The sequence below is a fragment of the Carica papaya genome, chromosome 4 (assembly GCF_054855325.1).
Source record: "Carica papaya isolate Zhongbai chromosome 4, ASM5485532v1, whole genome shotgun sequence".
Taxonomy (NCBI): domain Eukaryota; kingdom Viridiplantae; phylum Streptophyta; class Magnoliopsida; order Brassicales; family Caricaceae; genus Carica; species Carica papaya.
The window spans coordinates 20,709,818-20,730,741 of NC_142312.1; the positions used below are offsets into that span (position 1 = coordinate 20,709,818).

A 20,924-nucleotide genomic window follows, 5' to 3' on the forward strand; every position below is an offset into this window, starting at 1 on the left:
AGTTAAGGTTATGATTCATAAAAAAAGAATATTCTTAGTTTATGTATATTTAGTGCATAAAATTAGTATAAATAATATGTTATTTTATATTGATTTTAAAAAAAAATCATTTGTAATTATTAAAGTTTGTACCTTGTAAAATATTTAATATTTTACAGAAAAATTGTATCGTATTTATTAAATATTACGTAGCACTATATATCATTATTATAAATTAATAATATATTTTTCTCTCAAAAAAAATAATCATGTATTTGACTGATAATTACCATATTGGGAAGGTCCAGTTACAACGCAAGAAGGAAAATTTATTTAAATATTCTTCACGCGGGAAAATTCAACATTCGGGACCACAATGGAATTTACCAGAATTGACAACAACGACACCGTTTCAGGTCAAGCCGTCTTAAAACTTGTGGGGTCCCTTCTACTTCAGAATTGAAGACAACGACGCCGTTTTCAAGCTGTCTTAAAGCTTGTGGGGTCCACGCTTAATTCTTCTTCTTCAGGCTTCACACCCAAACCGTCCTTCCGATTCCCATACTATTCTATACTTTTTGCTCTGCTCAGCTCAGCTCAGCTTCCCTCTCCCCCTGCAACAGAAAATGCCAAACAAGTTTCAGAACAAATCATATTAATCCGGCAATGTCGTCGTCGTCGCCTCCTCCTCCTCCGGATACAAACGCCACCTCTTCCACGCCAGCTGAGACCGACGCCACAACTCCGTCGCTTCCCAAAATTCGGACGACTTCTTCTTCTCCTCCGCCTCCTCCGACTTCAAATGGATCGCTAGTGCCGTCTCCGTCTCCGACGGATGGTGGCTTGCCTACGGGGGCTCTGGTGGGGCTGATATTGGGGGTTGTGTTGGGGACAGTACTTGTGCTGATTGGTGTAGGCATTTTCGTCTTCTTATACAGGAGGAAGAAGAGGAAGGATGGTGAGGCCTTACCAGGGGGGGCACCTAAAGGTCAGTAGATAAGAATTTAGCTTAAGATGCGCGTCTTCGCTTTGTTTTGTTTCTTTATTTTTGTTTACTGGGATTATGCTAATCAAGCTGGTTTAAATTAATTTTTGTTTTTTGTTTCTGTTTTCATTTTTCTCTGTGTTTGCTTTCTGAATTTTGGTGTATTGTCTTTCATCTTTCTCGAATAAACTGTCGGGATAGTATGTCATGTTCAACTTTGTCTTTTTGTTACCTGAATATATATGTTATTTATCATTTCTTTGGGGAAATGTAATTTATAATTCAACATGCTATAAAAGCTGCGAGTTTGGAATTTTAAATATTATGGTTTTCCTAACAAAGATTCTGGACCGTGTTGTTAGTCTCTTTTTTTTAATTATATGTATATATATATATGTATATAATATTTACTTTTTTGTTTTGGTAATTGGGTTTTTATTCAGTTAAAATATTGTCTTACAACTTCTTAGCTACGGCAGACAGTGATCATGATTTGCTAGTGCATTCTAGTTTGTTTACTCAAAGATCTCCCAATAGTTTTTGTTCTTTTCTTTGGCCGTTTTAACTTTTTGATGCAACGAAATAGGTTTGACAGTGAGAGAGACAGAAAAAGAAAAAAGAAAAAAGAAAAATTAGGAGAGTTAAGAGTATAGCGTAAGATAGAGAATTTCAGATTTCCTTCATCCAGACTACTTATCTACAAACTGAGTATTCTTGCCCTTCTTCTAGCGAGTAGAACAACCAGTCGTCGGATCAACTGGCCATCGACGACTTCATTCTCACATATATCACCTTTCCTAAGGCATTATAGTATTCAGCTCCATCACTAGAAATGGGATCACATGCTATTCACCATTTAAACTATAAAGCACAAGACAATCACAGGACGTCTTAGAAAATGCTAACCTAATTCTTGTGGAAAAAGTGATGTGTTGATTAATGACTGGTTGGTTAGTTACAAACTCCTAGCGATAAGAAGGGTAAGAAGTGGAAGAATACCTAGTTGTATTGCCTAGATAAATGAAATTTGAAATTTTTTTTTTATTTTTTAGAAATAAAAAAAAGTAAAAGAATTATATTGCTATGAACAACACCAAGAGAGTGTCAACCCATGTATAAAAGTATTTACAAATCCGTCAGCTTATTAAAAAGTTCCTGTAATCCTTCCTAGGCTGTGGAGAATGACCCATTAGCAAAAAAACAAAAGGGTTTGAAACTATTTATTATTAAGTACATCAAAGCCGTTCACGTCATCCATCCTATCAGAAGCTCTCCTATTTCTTTCCTTGTACACCCATCCATATAATAGTAAGGGGAATCACATCAGCAAACTTACACCTGCTTCTGACACTCTCCCGAGCACACAACTCTTTCCTCACCAAAACCAGCCATCACCAAATTGATTCCAAATAGCCCGAAAGCCACCATCCAAATCTTATGCACCAAAGGACACCGCAACAACACATGATGACAACTTTCCTCACCGCTCTTACATAAGTAGCACACATTCACTAGAACCCTACCCCTTCTTCTTAACTTATTTATAGTTAAAATACACTCTCTACTAGCCTCCGAAGCAAAACAAGACACCCATGGAGGAACTTCAGCATTCCAAATCTGTCTGTACGGGATCCTAACATCCCTGTTCTCACTCTTGAACAAACACTTGTAGAAAGAATTTACCGTAAAGGCCCCATTCTTAGTAAGGCTCCACAAAGGACAATCATTGTTACCATTCAGTGACCCAGAACGAAAGGAGACTTAACAAATTCTCCTATTCACCATTTTCCCAATTATTCAGATTCCTTGAGACTAAGACATGCCATTCCCTCCCCTCTCCAATTTCCCGTGTGTGATAATCACATATGTTTACCCCTTTTTGTTGAGCAATGATATATATCTTTGGAAATTGTTCCCTGAGAGTACCACCGTCAAGCCACTGATTTTCCCAAAATCTCACTGTGTCCCCCCTACCCACCCTCCATCTATCTAACACATTGCGGAAAACTCTCTCTACCGGCCCCAATCTTTTTCCGTAGACTTTTCCCATGGGCTTTCAAAGGCATACAGCCCCTCTATTCAGTCCCAAACTTCGCGGCAATAACCAGTCTCCATAATACCTCTTCCTCCTTCTGAACCTCCAAAACCATTTACCCTGCAGAGCTGCATTCGTTTCAACCAAAGAGCGGATACCCAGGCCACCGATATACATTGGACCCTTAAGCTCGATACTATTGACAGAGATATAAAAACGAACAGGTGAATTTGGTGCCAATATTAGTGCCTTGATACTATTGATGCGAGGAAAAGATTGAGAGAGAGATGTAAAAACAGAGAAAAAGAAGAATTAAGAAAGAGTTGGAGTAGAGAGTAGACAGAGAACTCCACATTTAATTCATCTACATAGCTGTTGCACAACTAAGTATATTTTCCTCATAGCAAGTAGTTTGTAACTAACCAACCACTCATGTAACCAATTGGCCATCTGCATCATTGTCAAATGTATCAAGAGGGGTTGTATGGAACTGAAGGAAAATGGATGAATTGGGTAAACACAGTGGTTCTGTTTTCAACTTTTTAATTGATTGTAAACACGAGCTAACCGTTGACTTGCTAGTTACACATAGTGTGGGCATGTTGTGGTTTTCTCTCTTTTTTTTCCTTCGGTTCTAATGATTAACATACTTAGTCCATATATGGTTTATAAAATAATATTCTTATTTTTTTGAGTAATAACATTCTTAGTTTAATCATAAAATGAAATTCTATTTTTGGATCAATTTCGAATTCTATTCTTGGATTCCTTGTGGAGGCCATTATTGGATAGAGATATTAATACTAAAATATATAAACAATAAAGTCTAGTTTTTTCCTATGGCAAAAACTTTTGGGATAAACGGTCACCCAACTATCTGTTTTAGAGCTAGAGTTTAAATCCTGATTCTCTTGCTTCTATGAAAATTAACTTTCAAAGTAAGCTATAGGTTGGTTGAGAGTGTAAAAGTTTCTATTGGAAAAAACGTAATTTTAATAGCTCTGGTTAGAAGTTTGTAGCTGTTAAAAGGAAGTACTATATTTGATAATTTGTTTTCTATGAAGTGCTTTCGAAGCTATTTTGACCAATATTAATGTTTTGTAATAGTACTTCTGAAAATTCCATCAATTTGTAAAATGACTAAATTAGATATTAAAACTTAAAAGTATAGTAGTCAAACTCTATCAAATGTACTTTTTTTTAATTATTAGATACTATATAAGAACCTAAACTTCAGATTATGGTATTTAAATTGAAAATCCAACAATTCATCTCTAAAGCAATATTCCTCTACTTCTATAGAAACTCACTATATGATCTATTTGTTAGTAATTTTGCAGTGCTACCAACTTTACATTTTCCTTTGTTTTCGTCCTAAAAATCTACTTGTTAGATTCGTTTAGTTTGTGTGGAGGAGTGGATGTGTATGTTTCATTGAATATAGTGGATAGTAACAATACAATGAAAGAATGTTAGTTACAAAGATCACAAAGATCGGGCTGTGTAAATATTAACCCTAACATACACTCCTTAACATTTCTTTTCAAGCTGGTGAATAAATATTATCCATTCCTAATTTGACAACAATCGACTGAAATAATCTTCAACTGAAATACAGGATATCTTAATTCCTTGGCAATAATCTGCAACTGAAAGGAATGGACTAATTTCTTGAAAGATGTATATCCTTTATCTGGTTGATCTTATTACTTATTTCTTGCTCATATAGGAATCATTTGGTTGGAAAATTAATACATTTGAAGCCAATCATCAGAATATTTTTGTTGGTCTTATTACTTATTCTTGCTCATCTAGGAATTGTTTGGGTGGACAATTAACTCGGATGAAGCCAATAATAATCACGGCATCTTTTCTTTTCCATTTTTTGGTCTCCAGTTTATAAAGTCATGACATCATTGAGCTAGCTGGACTTTTATTCTTAAAACTGCAATTACCAGAGTACTTCTTACTCATGCTCTATCTTGGGACTTATTTAATCTATTTCCAATACATTCAGTTGTTGCTGATCTCAGCATGCTCCCAAAGCCTTCCCCTCCACCAGGAATTGCATCAAATCTGCATCAGTCTCCCATTGATTTTTATCCTTCTGTGGGACCTTCATCAGATAGTCATTTGGGCTCTGAGAAACCACCATTCCGATCACCATCCCCTGGAATGGTACTTGGATTTTCACAGAGTACATTCACATACAAAGAACTAGCAACAGCAACGGATGATTTCTCTCAGAGAAACCTTGTTGGCCAAGGTGGTTTTGGTTATGTCCACAAAGGAGTCCTGTCAAATGGGAAAGTGGTTGCCATTAAACAGCTAAAAGCTGGTAGTTGGCAGGGTGAGCGTGAATTTCAGGCAGAAGTTGACATAATTAGTCGTGTGCACCACAGACATCTTGTTTCGCTGGTTGGATATTGCATTGCTGGATCTCAAAGAATGCTTGTTTACGAGTTTGTTGCAAACAATACGATGGAATTCCATCTACATGGTGAGTTCTTTCCTGTGGTTAAATTTCATTATTTCCCTGATTCATGAAACAAAGTAAAAGAGAGGTAAAATGTTCAGCTAATTATAATTTTTCAGAAGGAAGTCGGTCGGAAATTTACTTTATAGCTTCTCAGAAATTATAAGTAGCAATATGCTAATGATTTTTTAGATACACAGGTCACTTGAAGGTCGTACTATAGATTTCCTCCTAGGATAGTGTCTGAATTTATTATCTCATGCATGGTCTATGTACTTCATGTACTTATGTTAATTTATATCGGTCATGTTTTCCTATTGATACCTGGAAAGAGTTATGCCAATTTGAATATATTTTTCTTTTCTGAAATATGTCAGAAAATGATTAAATTTAAGTAATAACTAATGCATCATCCATATTGTTATTTCTAGATGCATGGGTCACTTAATGGTCAATGTAGAGGTGCATGCATACATGTATTAATGATTATTGATATTACCTAGGTGTATGTATGACTGAAAGGTCAAATGTACGCGCCTATCATTGATTGTCATGTATTTATTAACAGCTTCACTTGCCATAGGAAGTCCGTCTAGTACCAAAGAGCCTGTTTTGTGTCAATCAACATCTTGTGCTTGATTTTTGTTTAAACTTCATTGAATAACTAAGAATTCACCCTCATCTGCATATATAACTTGATCATATTCATCATCAGCAAGCTCTCCACTCTCCTTATAGTACTCAATCGCTTCCTCAATCAAAGAAACTGTAACGGCCCCGGAATTTTAAAATGAAATATGTGTATTAAAAAGGTCAAATGCGGAAGCGTAATAAAAATTTTGATTAACATCCCTTACACTAAAACCAAAAACGTGCTCAAAGTATAAAAGAACAAACTAACTAAAAGAAAAACTCGAAAATAAAAGTTATAAATATAATTACGGAGTCTTCAGGCGTCCCCTTCGCCGTCTTCCTGCGGAACGGGCTTGGGAACAATGTCTTTCTGATCTGAAATGATTAAATAAGGAATGAGTTACACCAGACCAGTAAAGACATCACACTATCTAACCGTCACGGAGGTAAAGGTGGGTAGAAAAACACAAAAAGACCAATGGAGCATAATTTACAACAAATTCTTTTATCAATAATAAAATCCTTTACTATCCACTTATCTCGGTGAAATTCATAAAACAACATACGAAAACAATAACATTATCATCATCATGAAATCATATGAACTGTATAACATAATACTTATCACGCCTTTTGCAATTCAATCATTACACAACATATTTTTTCTCATTTACCAGCCTACTAGTATCCATGGGGATCCATAGGGGTCCCGCTACCCGTGAACCCTTAACACTTGTAATCAGATTCCAGGGCCGTTCCCATACCCCGTCCGGCATGGGCGCCAAAATTATAAACCTTAATACCCCGTCCGGTATGAGGGTGAAACGGGCCCGTCTCCATACCCCGTCCGGTATGGGCGCCAAAACACATAAGGTCTCCATACCCTGTCCGGTATGAGAGACCACAATCCCGGTAGGGTTCCCTACGGACCCGGTCCGTCCACCATCTCCCAGGATATCTAGTCAGGCTGACCACATTATACAATTATCAATTTACATAACATTTCATTCCCCTTTTCCTCAGTCAGCATCATCAATTCACACACAAATAAGTAAACCAGTAATTTATGCCAAATAAGACAACATACAACATCGGGTTCTCAGTCATTCAACCCATAATCAACAAAACAGTGATATATGCACACGAAACTATGAAATGAAAACATCAGACCTCATACTGCATTTAAAACTGTAAAATAGGCCAAACAACAGCTGACCGACAAACACACCAGACTCGGGCTCCATTAGCGACCTTAAACAATTTCACACATCTATTGATTCATGAAATACCGTTTTATCATTTATTGAACTTTAATACCGTGATAGGAAATAGGGTGAGGGGTCCTTACTTGTTTCGGGGTCCGAATACGGCTCTACAGTGCGCCTACAGGCTGTCCCTAATTTTTCCTGAATTTTTCCCGGGGAACTGAAACGCACTACTGGTACCTGCACGTGTCCCAAAAAATTCCAAATTAGACCCAGGGCCCCTTTCGGCCAATATCGCAATTCTGGCACGGCGGCTACGCCGTGCTCCGGCGACGATTCGCCTCGGATTGGCTGTTTTTGGCCGTTTCCGGCCGAATTCGGCCACACTTGAATCGGTCCCTGCGATAAAACAACCCTAGGGCCCTCGGGGGGCCAAAAAATTACGAAAAATCGAAGCTTACCGGCGGCGGTGCTCTTGGGTGCGGCGGCTCTCCGGCGAGGTTCGTGTTTTGGTGATTTGGCTCCTATCAACCTGTAAAGAAAAGAATGGTGATCACGGCGATATAAAAATTGTATCAAACGGAGGCCGGGAAGGGCCTCATCGGAGGCAAAAATCGAGGAGGGGCGCGGCGGCGCCGCTGGGTTTCGGCCGTGTTTTTCGGCCGTTTGGCCGGGATTTTGGCTCCGATTTGGCCACAGGGGAACTCAGCATTGAAAAACGAGCCGGGGGTATGAAATTTACCTCGATCGGCGGTCGGAAAACTCCCCGGTGCGGCGGCGGGTGGCGGCGGCCGGCTCCTCCGGCGTCTGGTTCGTCTTCTCCGGCGAGGGCAGGCGGCTAGGGTTTTTGTGGTCAGGTGTGGGGGTTTTATTTATACCCTTTTGCCTTTTAATCACAGTCGTCCATTTTGATTAAATCTGGACCGTTCGTACTTGATTGAATCTGGGTCGTCCGTGCGCGTGCATCTGGGCCGTCCGTACGCGTGCATCTGGGCCGTCTGTGCACACGCTTGGTCTGGGTCGTCCGTGCGCGCGGGGACGCATCTAGGCCGTCCGATCGCGCGCACGCGGATCGCCCACGTGGCCCGTTCCCGGGTCGACGTGGTCTTGCCACGCGGCAGGTCCTCGTTGGCCAGGGCTGCTGACTGGGCCGCTGACGTGGCTGCTGACGGGGCACAATTTTTCTAAATTGCGTTTTGACCATCAGTTTCCGATTTTCTTTTAAAAAATACCCTCAGAATCCTAATTTTCACTCTTGTTTTCCAAAATCAATTTCAATTAAATCCAAATAATATTTTTACCCAATTTTATCATTATTATTATTTTTATTTTTGTTAAAAAAAATTAAATTAAATTAAATAAATCAATTAAAATAATAAAATTATAAAATAAACTAAATAAAAATAATAATAATAATAATAATAAAAATTATAAAATTAGTGGGCGTTACAGAAACAATCTTTTGGTTAGGGTATTCAAAAACTATATGTCCATAACCTTTGTACTTGAAATAAAACAAATTTTAAACTTTACTAACATTTAAGTTGAAAGAAGATTAGCAAGATAGAAGAGGAATTCCTTGTTCGGGGAGGGTGGGGGGGGGGGGGGGGAGATTAACACTCATAAAGAGCACGCTAACTAATCTTTCCATTTACTATATGTCTGTCCTGACAATTTATGTGAAGATGGCAAAGAAATTAGAGGCATTTAGTGTTGATTTCTTTGGGTGATGAAGAGGGAAGAGGTTAAGAAGCCTAGGATTAGGGGGGATTAGGGAAGAAGGCAGTCTTCTCTAAGACAATATTAAACAACTTGAATTTCAAGAGCTCTAAAATCACCAGTCCGAGGATCCACATCTTTTCATAAAATGTTGAAGCTCTTCTTCTCAATAAAAAATACAAAAACTTTATGCTAACCACCAATATCAAAGTTGGAAAGCTAATACGAACAAGGGATTGAGAGAAAATATAAGAAATAGAAGATAGAATTTGGACATTGGACTCCACGACTGTTTACACCTGAAAGTCCTTTTCCAATTACTTCATACTCCTAATTGCCGTGTGAGACTTTCACTTGTGCTTTTTGTAAGATTAAAATTCCTTCTAGCATAAAAGTTTTCTTCTTAAGGGTTGTTTAAGAATCACAAGCTCGCAAACCTAATCATGCTCTCTTCCATATATCTATATTATGTGCTTCAGGAGGGTTAGATCCATAATCACCTTTTTTGTATATTGTGATGTTGTTTGGAGATTTTGGTATAGGCTTTTTCATACTTTTTTGCATTTTCTAGTTTCCCCCTTCCCTCAATCTTTTTCCTATTTCACTGCTTATCAGAGTTGAGGTGAAAAAGGAAGCTAAGATCCTTTTGGAGAGATGCTCTTTTTCTGGGTTATAGGTTTTGTTGTTGGAGCACACAATAATCTTCAAGCATCACTACTTTCTTTTGATTCTTTGGGGCATAATGAATCTCTAGTTTTTTGTGTGGGTCAATGCTCTTTCAGACATGTTGCTTTTGACTTTTATTAAAAGGGGCTGAGATGCAATCTTGTATTGACTTTTGTTGTTTTGTTTTTACTCCTAAATTTTTGAGGCTCTGGAAGATTTCTTATCCTCTATCTCTGTACCTTTCTCCTTTCAATTTATGAATACTTAGTTTTTCATCTAAAAAAATGGTATACTTTACTATATTAGGTATCTAGTATTGAGGTTGAAAAGTATTTAGTTCCCTTTGGTTAGTGGGAGGCTCCGGCCATCTTCAAGAAACTTCATTGTGCCTCTAAGCCAGTTTGCATGCATTTTTAGCCTGGTTTTCTAAAATGTTTTAGCATTTTTGAGGCTATTAAGGATTAGAGTGCAAAAGGAGGTTAGTATGGTGCCTTGAGGGTTGTGGTGTATATCAGTAGAACATTGTCAGATTTCTGCATGGAAAAATTGGCAGCAACAGATTTGATAGGATGAACATATATATATGTTTTATTTTGCTGATGTAGAACTTGGAGAGAAAGTTTGATAAGAATTTATGCCCAGTATTGAGAATTTTAGCAGTAGAGAGAGTATAGACTTACTGGATCTCATTCCTATTATTCATGGTTTCACTGAAGAAAATAACATTACAGGAAAGGGGAGACCAGTTATGAACTGGCCCACCAGAATGAAAATTGCTCTGGGTGCGGCAAAAGGATTGGCATATCTGCACGAGGACTGTAAGTATTCATCACATGCTATCCATGCATTGAGTACTTTACTAGCCTTTTAGGTTCAAAGAATTTGTCATGAATTTCACTCTTTTTGGATCCAATGCATTCTCAGGCCAACCGAAGATAATACACCGTGATATCAAGGCTGCAAACATTCTTCTAGATGATATGTTTGAAGCAAAGGTATTACTTGTCATATAGTCAGTATTTGGCTTCGAATATTTTTCTAGATGATATTTCTGAGTTAAATGTACTATTTCATAGAATCAGCATTTGCGTCAGCTAGAATTTCTAATTTACTATTCGCACAGCTCTAATTCATGCATCATGCACGCAACTCTGTGTAACTAAATTAAGCTTCTCTTTATGCTGTGAACAAGAATACCTTTCTTCAATCTGCTTGAGTTATTTTATATTTTTTTAAGTTTTGGTAAGATTCTTTCAGAATCAAATCTCTCTTGCCCTTGTTCTTCTTTGGCCAGACTCCCCTGACCTACCTAAACACTTAGGTTTGACTTTTCCTCTAACTGTTATTTTATGCTCTACTTCTGTCAGATTTTTTTGAAGAACTGATGCATCTGTAAGGCTTTTGTCCTAGTTTTTGAAGGAAATTCTTTTCCCCAACAAATTATTCTCAACTGGAAATCATCTGATGGGTTTGAAAAGGAGTTAAAGATCCTGGACATCGAACAAGAATGTCTGATCTTAATTGTTGCAAAGCATGATGACCATTTTTTTTTTAACAAAGGGAGCAACTTCATTTTGATCTAGCCATGAGATCATGCGCCAATGCTAGTTTCAAATCGCTTATGAGTGTGCTCTGATCTTTCTTTCAGGTTGCAGATTTTGGACTTGCGAAAGTTACTTTAGACACTGATACTCATGTCTCTACTAGAGTAATGGGAACTTTTGGGTATGAAATTTACTTGTTCTAGTACAAGCCTCTGATGTCAATGGTTTAGGCTATATAGTATTATTAATTTTTTAGAATTTCCATTCACTATTTGTAACTATGAACTAATCATATCTTTCTCTTCATCCCTTCTGGTGCATGCTCGCCAAATCTAGATACCTGGCACCAGAATATGCCTCTTCTGGGAAGCTCACTGATAAATCGGATGTCTTCTCCTTTGGGGTTGTGCTTCTGGAGTTGATAACAGGACGCCGGCCAGTTGATAAGACACAACCTTTTGCCGAGGATAGCATTGTTGACTGGGTGCGTACTCGATCTTGTTAGTAGTATCTTATTTTCTTGATCAAGAGAATTGATTTCGTTGGATCCCTTTGGAAGCGTGTTCTTACATTATTAGTCAATTGAACTTATAAAGGAGAGATATGACTACTTTTTTAATTCTAAATATAGAAAAGTGTTGGTGTCCCGGGATTATCCTTTTTTTTTGTCTCTTCACTATTTGTGTTTTTATTAAGGTCTAGGACAGGATCTTGTGTGGCCAACTGCGAGATTTTGGGAAGCAAGCTACACTCATTATTGGGATAAAATTCTGTTTCGTTGTTTCTATGCAAAGCAACCAGCCTTACTGTTTTGTAATGCCTCATAAGAATGCTAGCTAACAACTTTAGGGACCCAAATTACTCGTCTTTTAAATCTCAAGGTTAAATTATTGGTAGTGTGTGACTTGAGTCAATTGAACTTAAAAATGAGAGATATGACTATTTTTTAATTTAAATATAGAAAAATGTTGGTGTCTGGGGATTCTCCTTCTTCCTTTTCTTGACTATTTGTATGTTTATTTAGGTCTAGGGCAGGATCTTGTGTGGCCAAGTGCAAGCTTTTGGGAAGCAAGCTACACTCACTATTGGAATAAAAAAACTTGTTTCATTGTTTGTATCCAAAGCTAACGAGCCTTACTGTTTCTATATTTCCTTGGACAAAAGCTGGTTGATAACTTTTTGGATCCAAATCATTGGTCCTTTAAAACTCAAGCTTAATTTGTTGATAATATGTAACATGAGTCTGTATATAGAGTTAAACAATAACATATCGTATCAAAATGGATTGTGACATGATAATCTCCATTACTCAAATCTTTAATATTGTCATAAAAGCCACATATTATAATCATAAATCATAATCACAAGGTCTAACAACTTTTTGAACCTTAATCACTGGCTCCTGAAAGTTTAAGTTCAAATTACTGATACTCTGTGTCTTGAGTCTTTACATAGAGTTTCATAATAACATATATTTCTAATATGAAATGTAGAAAATCATAGAAGGGAATTTGGTTTAATTTCTGTTTGCCTAGTGGGAGGAATCATCAAATGGTTAAGGTGTGTCCGGTAACCATATATTGTTATTCCTTTCCCTCATAAAGCTGTTAGGAATTGATTGTATTTCTTTCCTATAAATAAGCACCTCATGGTGAAGGAAATAAGACAAGTAGAAGAGAATTTTTCCACTCTCAAAATTTCATGGTATCAGAGCAATTCTGATCTAGGAGCTTCATCCCGACTGAGCCGAAGTCATAGATGGCCACGGGTGAGCTATCGTCTTCTCCACCCGAAGTTTCTTCGGGTTCTTATCTTCCCACATCCATCAACTATGGTTTAGTTGAACAGTCTTCGTCATTCATTACCAGGCATAAACTAAACGACAACAACTATCTTCAGTGGTCATCATTGGTGCTGTTGTTCATTCGGGGTGAGGGTCGAGATGAATACCTCACCGGCGAAATCGTACCTCCACTTGCCAACGATCCGAATGCCCGAACATGGAAAATCGAAAACAGTATGGTTATGTCATGGTTAGTAAACTCGATGACGCCCGAAATTGGAGAGAATTTTCTCTTCTACGAGACTGCGCATGAAATCTGGGAAGAGTCTCGGAAATTTTACTCTAGTAAGGAAAATACCTCTGCTATCTTTGAAATTGAGTCCAGCTTTCACGACCTGCGACAAGGTGAGTTAAACGTAACCTAGTATTACAATACTCTAACTCGCAGTTGGCAGCAACTTGATGCGTTTGAAGAACATCGTTGGAGCTGTTCCGAAGATGTCAAACTCTTCAAATCGATTATTGAGCAGAAGCGAATTTTCAAGTTCCTAATGGGATTAGAAAAAAACTTGGATGAAGTGCAAGGATGGATATTGGGAATCAAACCGTTGCCAAGCATCCGTGAAGTGTTCTCCGAGATTCAGCGAGAAGAAAGCCGAAAGAAAGTGATGATGGGAGACACGCAATCCATTCACCTAATTGAAAGTGCTTCTGTGCTTACAACTAAAACACTAGATTCTTGTGGGAAGAGGGGACGACTGTGGTGTGACCACTGTAGGAAACCCAGTCACATACGCAAAAAATGCTGGAAACTTCATGGAAGACCTGCTGATAGAAAGCCATCCAAGTCTAAAAACCCCAACGACCACCAAGGGAATCATGTAACCTCTGAAGATACTCTATTGACCGCTGCGGAAAGTTGCTTATTTAGTCAAGAACAGATGGTCCAGAGAATGCGTTCTCAGAAGAATCATCTCATCAGTACTTCGGTAGCACATAAAGGTAAAATTCCCCTTGGTTTATCAGCTTACTCTTGAAAAAGGCAAGTTTGGATTATGGACAGTGGGGCATCCGATCACATGACGCGTGATGCTTCACTGCTCTAGCAGTATAGCTCGTGTAAGGAAGGGTTCACAATTAGAATTGAGATGGGTTCATCTCTGAAGTGGCAGGAATGGATTATGTTGTTTTGTCAGCATATTTGACTCTTTATTCCGTTCTATATGTCTCAAATTTGAACTGTAATTTGTTATTTGTGAGCAAACTTTCTGGAGATCTAAATTGTGTTGCCAAATTTGTTTCTAATATACATGAATTTTAGGATTTAAACTCAGGGATGACGATTGGCAATATTAGGATGAATTCAGGGCTGTACCTTCTTCAAACCGACACCTCTAGGAGACAAACTCACAATGCAATATGTGTAAACTCTGTTTCTGTAAGTCATTCAAATAATGACCATGATATCATGTTGTGGCATTATCGATTAGGACATCCAAATTTCTTATACCTAAAAAAATTGTTTCCTTTGTTGTTCAAGAATAAAAATCCTTTTTTATTTCAGTGTAAAGTATGTCGATTCTCAAAATATATTCGAAGCTCATTTTCTAGTCTATCATACAAACCCTCAAAACCATTTGCATTAATTCATAGCGATGTATGGGGACTTTTCAGGGTCACTAACATCACCGGAATTAGGTGGTTTGTATCCTTTATTGATGATCATACGAGAATTATTTGGGTATTTCTCATGAGAGAAAAATCTGAAGTTGGGTTCATATTTCAGAAATTCAATACTATGATTCAAACTCAATTTTATATCACCATACAAGTGTTGAAGTCTGATAACGCATGTGAGTACTTCGAAACCACAATCGGAAAATATTTTACTGAATATGACATTATCCATCAAAACTCGTGTACATACTCCACAACAAAATGGTATAGCTGAAAGAAAAAACAGACATATTCTTGAGATAGCTCGATCGATCATGTTTACCACTCATGTCCCAAAATACTTTTGGGGAGAGACAATACTAACTGCAACATACTTAATAAACTAAATGCCCTCCCGTATCCTTCATTTTCAGTCACCCTATAACCTCCTCCTATAAATTTTTCTTGAATTTCATATCTTAAACATTCTCCTACTTAAAGTTTTGGTTGCTCAGCATATGTTCATATTGCTGCACACCTCAGGAGAAAACTTGACCCAAAAGCTCTCAAATACATCTTTATTGGGTACTCTTCTAATAAAAAAAGATACAAATGCCTCTTTTCGGATATCCATCGATTCTATAATATAATGGATGTCACATTTTTTGAAAACCAACCTTTTTACCCCACAATTGATATTCAGGGGGAGAACTTTACTTAAAAATATCAATTGTGGGATGTGAGTATACCCTCTCTTTATCCACAGATTTCACCAAATGCACATTCTCTAGAGTTTAAACCTAATACTTTACCTGAAACCACACACAAAGAGCCTGAGCCAGTGACAGTAACTGAAAATAATTAATGAGTTACGTGTCTACACTAAAAGGAATAAAGTTCAAGAAGGGAAAGTGCCTGAATCGATCAAGCCTTGCCATGAATCAATTCCTGCTCCAGATGTCCAAAAATTAACAAGTAATGAGATCTCTGTCCTTGCTATTAATATTGACACTGAACTGCCTATTGTTTTAAGAAAAGGGATTCAGACATGCACCAAACATCCTATACAGGACTATATCTCATTTGGCAAGTTGTCTTCGAAACATCATGCATTTGTGAGCAAGTTAGATAGTAGTTCCCCAGAGCTAAAAACGATCCATGAAGCCCTCCAAGTACCAGAATAAAGAACAACCATCCATGAGTAAATTAGAGCACTTGAGAAGAATAGAATATGGGAGTTAACAGATCTGCTTCCAGGGAAGCATCAGGTGGGATGTAAGTGGGTCTTTACAACTAAATACAATCCGGATGGAAGTGTGAATCAGTATAAAGCTCGTCTGGTAGTCAAAGGCTTTACTCAGTACTATAAGATAGACTATTAAGAGACATTTGCTCCAATAACCAAACACAATACAATTCGGGTACTACTTTCACTTGTCTCAAATCTTGATTGACCATTTTGTCAGTTAGATGTAAAGAATGTTTTTCTTAACGGTGATCTAGAAGAAGAAGTATACATGGACGTCCCATTAGGATTTGAACTAACAAACAATCCTCATAAAGTGTACAAGCTCAAAAAGTCACTTTATGGTCTTAATCAATCCCCAAGGGCATGGTTTGATAGATTCATAAAGGCAGTGAAACGAGTAGGGTATGAGCAATGTCAGTCAGATCACACACTGTTTGTTAAGCATTGTATCTCAGGTAAAAAAGCTATTTTGATTGTGTATGGGGATGACATCATTCTAACAGGGGACCATATTGAGGAAATTTAGAAGCTTAAATAGTTTTTGGCCAAAGAATTTAAAATTAAGGATCTTGAAATGCTCAATTACTTTCTTGACATAGAGGTAGCTCGGTCCAAAAAGAGAATTTCGGTATCATAACGGAAATATGTTATAAACCTTCTGAAGGAGACAGGGATGCTCGGAAGTAAACTTGCAGATACACCTACGGATCTAACCGTGAAACTAGGGTTCAAGGTCAATGATAAGACAATTGATAAAAAGAGGTATCAAAAACTTGTAGGCAAACTCATCTATTTGACACATATAAGACCCGACATCAGTTTTGCAGTTAGTACAGTAAGTCAATTCATGAATCAATCAACTGAGAAACACATCAAAGCTATATATCGGATTCTGAGATACCTAAAGATGACTCCAGATCAAGGATTGTTTTTCAAAAAGGCAATGAATAGGGGTGTTGAAATCTTCACTGATGCCGATTGGGCAGGATCAATAACAGACAGAATGCATTAGGATATTGTACCTATATTTGGGGAAACTTGGTCACTTGGCACAATAAGAAACAGTTAGTGGTATTACGTAGCAGCGCAGAATCTGAATTTCAGACACTCGCTCATAAAATATGTGAGGGAGTGTGGTTGAGGAGGATACTATTAGAACTGAAAGCTTCTGTTAACACTCCTATGAAAGTATAGTGTGACAACCAATCAACCATTAGCATGGTCAAAAATCTAGTATATCATGACCGAACTAAACATGTAAAAATTGATCGATACTTCATCAAGGAAAAAATGGAAGATGGAAGTATAACTCTTATGCACATTCCAACTAGTCAACAAATTGCAGACATCCTAACAAAAATTCTACCAAAAGAGGCCTTTGATGATATTGTATCCAATATAGGTTTAGTTAACATATATGTAAACTAAATTGAGGGGGAGTGTAGAAAATCATAAAAGGGAATTTGGTTTAATTTCTGTTTGCCTAGTGGAAGGAATCATCAAATGGTTAAGGTGTCTCCGGTAACCATATATTGTTATTCCTTTCCCCCATAAAGCTGTTAAGAATTGGTTGTATTCATTTCCTATAAATAAGCAGTTCATGGTGAAGGAAATAAAACAAGTAGAAGAGAATTTTTTCATTCTCAAAACTTCATGAGATTTGGGTATCACATTCTTTTTATGTTTCTAATATGCTGCCTCAATATTTCTTATTGTGGTCTTGGCTTAAAATATCATTAGAGTAAAATTACAGTGTCTCTTATGTTTTGCCTTTAATAACATCTCAGTTCATTGTTGTAATATCCACGCGGACAAGCAAAAGGGTTATTCAATTCATGCCATTAGCTATCTTTTGGGTTGTTTGGAGAGAGAGGATTAGCAAAGCTTATGATGGTTTTAATCTCCTTTTCATGGAATTAGAGATATTTTCCTAAACTTTCTTAGTTTATGATCTAACATTAACCTTCACTCCAATTTTTCTGAGGTGGGAACCTTATAAATCTTCTGATTTGGACCTAAATACAAGTTCTTCAATTTTTTTTTCCCCGGAAAGTAAAGATCATGAACATTCTTTTCTTTTGACATGTGTGGCACTCCTCCCTGCACTCAAGAGTTAGATTTTTAGAATTCTCATTTCATTTTTAGTTAATTCGTGTATTGATTCTAGATTACTCCTAGTATCGAGAGCTACCATATGGTTTGCACTTTCCAATCACCTTCACATGGGAGTGAAATGGCTTGAACATAAAAAAATCATTTTGTAATTCACATATCTATACTAACGTGAGAATTAAGTACAGGAATTAGTTAGAAACAGAGGACTACACCAAATTAATCTTTGTGCTTTTCAGAAAAAAAGGGTCAGGCTATTACATTCAAAAACATGTACCCACCTTTTAGAAATTAAAATAACTCGTGATGCCTAGCCGTAATACCATTGGAGGGCTCAGAAAACGGATCCAACCCCAGTCTTCAAGGCTCAGGAAAAGTCTACTGCCAGTGAGCTGACTGGCTAGGCTGAAACTTATATTATTAAAATACATTTAGTTCTTACCATTTGTAAATGTTTACATTATATTTGATTTTTAACTCTATTTTCTTCACTTCAGGTTTTTTAGTCCTACTTTGCGTGAGTACTTTTTTTTGAAGTCACTACCTTGTATTTTATTTAAACAATTTCTTTTTGAATCATTTTATTCTTGAAAATTAATGGTTAATTAACATGCGGGAACCGCTGTTGTGCTTATAGTCAAAATAAAGAATAAAAACTTTAAAAATGAAAAGCAAAAGGGAAAACCAAGAGTGCCGCAGCTGTTTGGAATTTTGTGCTTGCATATATTCATCTATGCTTGTATGTTGTTTTACTCTAAAATAGGTTATGATTTAGTCAACCTATTGAGTTGTGAGTTAATACTTACTTAAAAAATGTTTTCTTCAGCGGTTTGGTGTAAAAATACTTCGTTTATATTAGAAAAAGTACACGATTCTGAAAATGTAGTATGTCCAGCTGAAAAGTCTGTTGGCCAAATGTGGAAGTTTTCGTGTAGCTCAGACTTTTGTATCCAACGGTTGGATAGGCATATTGTTTTTATTTTTTTTATTTGTTCAAACCAAATGATGGTGAATGTCTGTGGTACCACAGGTGTGGCAAGATGTTACATTAGATCAGTGTACAGGATGTTGCGCATTGAACCATGGACCATTTTTAACTTTTTGTGATAGAGGTTGTTGTATTTGAAGCTTGACTGCCATGAGAAATATAACATGTAACATTATGGCATTTAGGCAAAGCCTTTGCTGGCACAAGCTCTGGAAGATGGAAACTTCGAGGCTTTTGTTGATCCAAGGTTGCAGAATGACTATGAACCTAATGAAATTACTCGAATGGTTGCTTGTGCTGCTGCTTCTGTGCACCATTCAGCAAAGCGGCGTCCTCGAATGAGCCAGGTACTATTAAGTTATATTTGGATCCAGAATTCGGATTTAGCTGATGGTTTCAAACTTTGATTTTTGCTTTAAGTGATTTATCAGAAGGTCTTTTATCTTCTTATCTCTTTCCTTTTAAAGAATAGAGAAATCTAAATCAAATTTACATCTTCACGAGTTCTTGGCAAGTTAAATATCTATCTTATCTCCAAATCATCACTTATCCCAGAAAAGGAAGATTTTAAAAGTTCATGTTTACGTAAACTAACCAGATAGTTCGAGCTTTGGAGGGAGACATATCTCTTGCTGACTTGAATGAGGGAACTGAATCTGGGCAGAGCAAAGTTCTCAGTTCCTTTGTGTGCTCAGACTATAGTTCTGCACAATACAGGGAAGACTTGCAGAAATTCAGAAAGATGGCTCTAGAAAGCCAAGTCCAAGTTAGTAGTGAATATAGTGGGCTGACCAATGAGTATGGCCAAAACCCATCTGGCTCTAGCTCTGAAGGGCAACAAACTACTCAAGAGATGTTGCAGAACGTGGAGAAAGAAACTGAAGATGTCAAGAAAAGCTCTTAATGTACATTACGGTCCTCACAACTTTCCCCCTTTGGATGGGCATTCTGTTTTACTCGATCCTTCAAATTTAGCATCAAAACTGGGAAATGTAGTTCAGCTCACCTTTTAAGGCACAACTCTTTGAGGCATCACAGGTGCATTAACTTGATATTGTCCAGACGACATGGCTTTTGTTGATGCGGTTTGTTTACATCATCAAATATACAGAGAGAGGTGAAGCGAAGAAGATAAAATGTTCAATTCTTTGGTATATGCATCCCTTCAATTCTTATGTGATGCATCATTTCTCAGCATCGAGGTAGTTATTTTAGATAGACGTTTACTGTGATATATTTGTAATGAATCATTCCCTGGATTCCTCATGTCAATATCATTATTCTATATATCAAGTTATTATATTGTAAGTTCATATGCTGTATATCAACATCACTATTATTACCAGAGTTAGATTGGATTAAGTTGAGAAGCTGTATGAGCTAATCATGATTGTCGCTGTTGTTATTGTACCATTTTTATAGGATGAAAAATTTGATTCCTATCATCAAATGCAGCAGATGACGTTAATCCAGTTCATTGGTTTCAATTGTAATCAACATTCTTGGTTAGATTGTTATGTGCTAATCAGAAAGCATATAGAAAGTGTATTTTTGGTGTAAAGTTTGTGTGAGTTTGTGCTCTCAAAGTTTACTAGGTGACTTTTGAGGTAGATGTGATGGGATGAGTACTTCAAATCAATTATTTAAAAATGTATACATGCAACCAGTATTTTACTAATGAAGAACAAAGATCAACTTCATTTCATTATCTCGTCTTAAATGTTTCATGCCCTAAAACCAACCACAAGAGTTTTGAGATTTTAAGCATGATATATTGCACATCTCGATATGTTAGGTTCAAAGAACATAAAGAATAAGAAACAAAAATATTATGTTGTTATTGCAGCATAGTTGTAATCCACAAAAGAAAGAAGAAAAGCAACAATAAAGGCCT

At 37.0% G+C, this 20,924-nt stretch overlaps 1 protein-coding gene across 3 annotated transcripts; it reads left to right on the forward strand.

Annotated features, from left to right (window-relative positions):
* Nucleotides 1-414: 414 nt before the first annotated feature.
* On the forward strand, nucleotides 415-20,343 carry PERK15 (Protein kinase superfamily protein). 3 transcript variants are annotated; one of them, XM_088218105.1, is made up of 8 exons: nucleotides 415-967; nucleotides 5,017-5,499; nucleotides 10,415-10,516; nucleotides 10,623-10,693; nucleotides 11,347-11,423; nucleotides 11,579-11,726; nucleotides 19,216-19,377; nucleotides 19,629-20,343. In XM_088218105.1, the coding sequence occupies exons 1-8, from the start codon at nucleotides 646-648 to the stop codon at nucleotides 19,932-19,934; spliced, it is 1,671 nt and encodes a 556-aa protein (XP_088074231.1). In that variant the 5' UTR covers nucleotides 415-645; the 3' UTR covers nucleotides 19,935-20,343. The 3 variants fall into 3 exon arrangements, with proteins under 3 accessions (XP_088074231.1, XP_088074232.1, XP_088074233.1); XM_088218106.1 differs by having other exon boundaries at nucleotides 420-967; nucleotides 10,430-10,516; XM_088218107.1 differs by lacking the exon at nucleotides 415-967 and adding an exon at nucleotides 2,300-3,223.
* The last annotated feature ends 581 nt before the right edge of the window (nucleotides 20,344-20,924 follow it).

What these genes read in the sequence shown, in the direction of transcription:
- PERK15 (XM_088218105.1), top strand. Translation starts at nt 646, where the DNA reads ATGTCGTCGTCGTCGCCTCCTCCTCCTCCGGATACAAACGCCACCTCT. An exon ending in GATGGAATTCCATCTACATG is followed by an intron (nt 5,500 to 10,414) that starts GTGAGTTCTTTC and finishes GTTTCACTGAAG; the next exon opens with AAAATAACATTACAGGAAAG. An exon ending in GGCGTCCTCGAATGAGCCAG is followed by an intron (nt 19,378 to 19,628) that starts GTACTATTAAGT and finishes TAAACTAACCAG; the next exon opens with ATAGTTCGAGCTTTGGAGGG.